Below are 6000 nucleotides of genomic sequence, written 5' to 3'. Positions count from 1 at the left end.
TGCAGGAGAATTGCCTGAACCCAGGAGGCGGAGGTTGCGGTGAGCCAAGATCGTGCCATTGCACTCCAGCCTGGGTAACAAGAGCGAAACTCCGTCTCAAAAAAAAAAAAAATAAATAAAGGCTGGCACTGCACTCCAGCCTGGGCAACAGAGTGAGACCCTGTCTCAAAAGAAAAAAGAAAGAAAGTTATTCTTACTTGGGTGAGCTGGCTCATGACTGTAATCCCAGCACTTTGGGAGGCTGAGGTGGGTGGATCGCGTGAGGTGAGGAGTTCAAGACCAGCCTGGCCAACATGACGAGATGGTGAGACCCCCTCTCTACTAAAAATAAAAAATTTGCCGGGTGTGATGGCGCATGCCTGTAATCCCAGCTACTCAGGAGGCAAGGCTGGAGAATTACTTGAACCTGAGAGGCAGAGGCTGCAGTGAGCCAAGACTGAGCCATTGCACTCCAGCCTGGGCAACAAAAGTGAAACTCTATCTCAAAATAAATAAATAATAAAAATAAAAATAAAGGCCTGGCATGGTGGTTCATGTCTGTAATCCCAGCACTTTGAGAGGCTGAGATGAGAGGATCCCTTGAGACCAAAAGTTCGAGACCAGCCTAGTCAACATAGTGAGACCCCATTTCTATAAATAAATAAATAAGAAAGGAAGGGAGGTAGGCAGGGAGGAAGGGAAGGAGAGAAAGACAGGGAGAGAAAGAAAAGAAAGCTAGCTAAATGGGAAGCCCAAGTCAATAAATTTCAGAATTCTTTTGTGTTTTCCTTCTGTATTCATAAGTGGTCTCTACCAGTACAGGGAAAATTTCTGTTACCATTCTATCTCTCTTTGTTAATTCCTTCGAGACATTGCACCGCTAGAAACCAGCTGCTGCAGCTCAGGTTTCTATCCAAGTCTTTCCCTTTGCCCACTTTCCCTTCCCAGGTCGTTATCCTTTGTATTCAGTGCTATTATTCCTCTTCTGGAAACACGCATTATTCCTTTCTTCAGATCCCTGTTGTTTACCACTGCTTTTCACAAACAGCTTTATCTGTGATTTGTGGAACACATGGTGCTCTCCACCTTGTTTCCTCTGGCTGTCTTTTTTTTTTTTTTTTTTTGAGACAGAGTCTTGCTGTGTTGTCCAGGCTGGAGTGCAATGGCACGATCTCAGCTCACTGCAACCTCTGCCTGTTCAAGTGGGCTGTCTTCTTTTAACATTTTCTACGCTTTCATTCTTCAGTTCATCTTAGGCAAAAGGCTGAGAAGTGATCTTCTTTCATTTTTTTCAAAGGAGCATGATTCATTCTGTTCACTCCTTCCTGGATCCATGGCTGGCCCAAATTTATTAAAGTTACCATCTACCCTGGATGCTACCTACCTTCCACATTCCATGCACCTGGTTAGCTTTCTTCAATTCTGTAAGATATATGTTCACTTTGATTTCTTTCATTAATTAGCCTAGGTAAGGGTGGAAGCTTTTCCCACACCACATGCCTCTGTGTTAATCCAGTCCTTAACTTGCATGTATTCATATTTATGTAAGTCTGAGTTGGAGTCCTTAGAGCAGATTCTGTTGACACTTAACTCACATTTGGGAGATAGAGTAGAAATTACATCTCAGCTGAGACAAAAATGATGAGTAGGAGTTAGCAAGGCAAAGATGGTAGGCAGGGAGGATTGCTTGTTGAAGGTCCCTGGAGTATGAGAACACAGGGGACCTAGAGAAGTTTAGTAGGGTGTGAGGTGTGAGTGGATGAGGGGGAAAGTGGGCTGGGGAGATGAGAAGAAGCTGGATTATGGGAGACAGGGTATGCCATGGTAAGGAGTAAAGGAAATGGGAAACCCCGAAAGTGCTTTGAATATGATCAGATTTGAATTTTAGAAAGCTTGCTGCTGCAGGCCAGGCACGGTGGTTCACGCCTGTAATCCCAGCACTTTGGGAGGCCGAGGTGGGTGGATCACTTGAGGTCAGGAGTTTGAGACCTGCCTGACCAACATGGAGAAACCCCATCTCTACTAAAAATACAAAATTAGCCGGATGTGGTGGCGCATGCCTGTAATTTCAGCTACTCGGGAGGCTGAGGCAGGAGAATTGCTTGAACCTGGGAGGCAGAGGTTGTTGTGAGCCAAGATTATGCCATTGCACTCCAGCCTGGGCAATAAGAGTGAAACTGTCTCAAAAAAAAAAGAGAAAGAGAAAGAAAGAAACCTCACTGCTGCAGACTTAAGAATGATAGAAAGGGATGAAACTGAAGGCAGGAAGCATTTGGAAGGTTGCTACAGTAATCCAGGTGAGAGATGGTGATGGCATGGACCAAGGTGGTAGGTCTGGAGAGAAACAGACAGACCCAGAGATAGAAGGTAGAATCAGTCAGACTTTTGGATACTTTCCAACTGGCAGGCCCTGTCTTTCTACCACCACCTGTTAAAATCTTACCCACCTTCAGATTCAAATGCTGTTGTTTTCATAAAAGTTTTTATGTTCTTCCTGACCTATTACCTACCTTTTCTGAACTTCCATAACACTTTGTGTAGTTAGATTGTGACACCAGATTTCAGGATTGATATATTATTTATGTCTGAATTTGACTTTTTGTCTGAACTAGGTTTTTACATCTTTTTTTTTTCTTTTTTTTTTTTTGAGACAGAGTCTTGCTCTGTCACCAGGCTGGAGCACAGTGTCGCAGTGTTGGCTTACTGCAACCTCTGCCTCCTGGGTTCTTCGGCCTCAGCCCCCCGAGTAGCTGGGACTACAGGCGTGTGCCAAACGCCCGGCTAATTTTTGTATGTTTAGTAGAATTGGGGTTTCACCATGTTGGCCAGGATGGTCTCGACCTCTTGACCTCATGATCCACCCACTTCGGCCTCCCAAAGTGCTGGGATTATAGGCGTGAGCCACTGCGCCCAGCTGGTTTTTACATCTTTGAAGACCAAGACTATCTTACTTAGGCCGGGTGTGGTGGCTCATGTCTGTAATCCCAGCACTTTGGCAGGCCGAGGAGGGCGAATCACAAGGTCAGGAGTTCAAGACAAGCCTAGCCAAATGGTGAAACCTAGTCTCTACTAAAATAGAAAAAATTAGCTGGGTGTAGTGGCGGGCGCCTGTAATCCCAGCTACTTGGGAGGCTGAGCCAGGAGAATCAATTGAACCCAGGAGTCGGAGGTTGCAGTGAGCTGAGATCGCACCACTGTACTCCAGCCTGGGCAAGAGTTGAGACTCCATCTCAAAAAAAAAAAAAAAAAGACTTACTAATGTTTCCCTCTGCGGTGTGCTTTGCATATAGCGGCCCCCAGTAAACGCATACTGAGTTGAATTGCATTCTCTCTGTTCTGTGTGCATCTAGTTTTGTGCTCTATACTTCTTCTACAACAGATTCTCCAATTATTAGTTTTCACTGAGTTTTCAAGTTAGGGTCTATATGTGGACTCAGAAGAAAAGTTTTTGTCCTTGTACACAGACAAAGAAATTTTAATATTAAAATTAAATATGCTTGCTTTTATTTTCAGGACAGTTCCCCAGCAGTTTTGTGGAAATTGTGACTATTCCCAGTCTGAAAGAGGGAGAGAAGCTGTTTGTGTGCATCTGTGAATTCACATCCCAAGAATTGGACAGTCTTCCACTCCATCGAGGTAAGCTGCTCATCAAATAGTAAACTATTTGAAAATTAGATTGGTGGAGTCTGCCCATTTCGACAACCAGATCCTTTTTGAATTTGTGAAGTGGCTTAACCTCTAGAGGGTCCTCGGCAGTACCAAAGTAGTGTGGACATAATGATGCCTTAGAGTTTAGTAGCATTTTACAATTTCCACAGTATTTTCTCAAAAATATATTCTCATTTGATCCTCAGCACAGACCTGGGTGGTAGGAAAGTCGACATTATTAATGTATTTTATAAATAATGAGAGCAAAATTCAAAGACTATTAGTTGAAGGTGAGAAGTCTTGGCCTCAGAATGTGAACTCATTATATTCTAAGACCAGGACTATCTTTCCACTGCCCCATACTATAGCCACACTTCAGGCTCAGCCTCTCTCCCTCTCTCCCTTTCTCTCTCTTTTTTGTTGGAGATAGTAGTCTCGCTCTGTTGCCCAGGCTGGAGCGCAGTGGTGCAATCTCATCTCACTGTAACCTCTGCCTCCCAGGCTCAAGCAATCCTCCCACCTAAGCCTCCTGAGTAGCTGGGACCACAGGCACATGCTACCATGCTGGGCTAATTTTTAGCATTTTTGGTAGAGGTGGGGTTTTGTCATGTTGCCTTGGCTGGTCTTGAACTCCTGGGTGCAAACGATCTACCTACCTCAGCCTCCCAAAGTGCTGGGATTACAGGCATGAGTCACTGTGCCCAGCCAACTTCAAGCTATATTTTTCTTTTTTCTTTTATAAACTGATATGGGGCATGGAGGGAGGGAGAAAAAAGAAAAACTGGATATGGCTTTGCTAACAAGATTACCATTTATTAATGCATAATGGTAGAGCAGGAATTTTGATATGGAAATTAAGAGATAGGTGCAAAACATTCCCATTTTACTGCTCTCTTATCAGAACCAGATTAAAAGGAAGTGATTTAAAACAGATAGTCATAGTTAGCCAGGCATGGTGGTATGCATCTGTAGTCCTGGCAACTCAGGAGGCTGAAGCAGGAGGATCGCTTGAGCCCTGGAGTCGGAGGCTTCAGTGAGCTATGATCACATCACTGCACTCCAGCCTGGGTGACGGAGGGAGACTCTCTCTCAAAAATAAATAATAAATAAAAATTAAAACAGGTAGTCATAGCTATCTCTCATTGATTTTCCAAATATTTCTCCCCTCTTGTACTCTGATTAGATGAATGAACTATAAACTATAAACCATTTCAACAAGTATCCTTAAGTCCATACATTCTGCATAAAGAGAGAAACCAGTAGTGTTCCATAGACAGAAGCTTCTGATAAATCCAATTTTGTGATGACTCAGTCATCAAAATAGTAGAAATTATTAGGTGTGTTATTAATAACATTAAATGCTTGCTCTTTGGCATATGGCACAAAAGGGACAAACTTGGTTTCTTAAATCATGTATACACACACACACACACACACACACACACACAGACTTCGTTTCTTAAATCATGTACACACACACACACACACACACACACACACACACACAAACACACAACCTGGCAAACTTCTCTAACCTTTAGTGATTAGAAGTGAATAATGGATTTTGACCTTAATCCTTAAAATCTATTTTGAGAATTTATTTTTAAATTTTGTATAGGCTGGGTGCAGTGGCTCTTGCCTGTAATCCCAGCACTTTGGGAGGCCGAGTGGGTGGATCACAAGGTCAGGAGTTCAAGACCAGCCTGACCAATATGGGGAAACCCTGTCTCTACTAAAATTACAAAAAATAGCCAGGTGTGGTGGTGCACGCCTGTAGTCCCAGCTACTCAGAAGGAGTATTGCTCCTTCTGTAGTCCCAGCTACTCAAGCAGGAGAATTGCTTGAACCTGGGAGGTGGAGGTTGCAGTGAGCCAAGATCGCGCCACTACACTCTAGCCTGGGTGACAGAGCAAGACACCATATAAAAAAAAAATTTTTTGTTTATTTTAATTATACCAATTTCGTTTTATTTTTTTGGGAGACAGGATCTCAGGGTGTTGCTCAGGCTAGCCTGAAACTCCTAGCCTCGAGTGATGATACCACTTCATTCTCCTGAGTAGCCAGGATTACAGACCTTACTTAGCTTTCAGAAGTATCATTAGGGGCTGGGCATGGTGGCTCATGCCTATAATCCCAGCACTTTGGGAGGCCGAGGGGGGTGGATCACGAGGTCAAGAGATCGAGACCATCCTGGTCAACAAGGTGAAACCCCGTCTCTACTAAAAATACAAAAATTAGCTGGGCATGGTGGCATGCGCCTGTAGTCCCAGCTGCTCAGGAGGCTGAGGCAGGAGAATTGCTTGAACCCAGGAGGCGGAGGTTGCGGTGAGCCGAGATCGTGCCATTACACTCCAGCCTGGGTAACAAGAGCGA

General features: G+C 44.0%; 1 protein-coding gene across 1 annotated transcript in view; it reads left to right on the top strand.

Moving 5' to 3' along the window:
- Positions 1 to 6000, top strand: part of DNMBP (dynamin binding protein) — a 133798-nt gene that overhangs the window by 39818 nt on the left and 87980 nt on the right. Inside the window, exon 3 of the mRNA XM_032281280.1 lies at positions 3493 to 3615. Coding sequence (XP_032137171.1) covers positions 3493 to 3615 — 123 coding nt within the window. The remainder of the gene's footprint in view (positions 1 to 3492; positions 3616 to 6000) is intronic.

The sequence above is a fragment of the Sapajus apella genome, unplaced genomic scaffold (genome assembly GCF_009761245.1).
Source record: "Sapajus apella isolate SASKATOON/1434 unplaced genomic scaffold, GSC_monkey_1.0 scaffold13, whole genome shotgun sequence".
Classification (NCBI taxonomy): domain Eukaryota; kingdom Metazoa; phylum Chordata; class Mammalia; order Primates; family Cebidae; genus Sapajus; species Sapajus apella.
The sequence above is the reverse complement of the archived record's forward strand: the minus strand, read 5'-3'. Positions and strand labels throughout refer to the sequence as shown.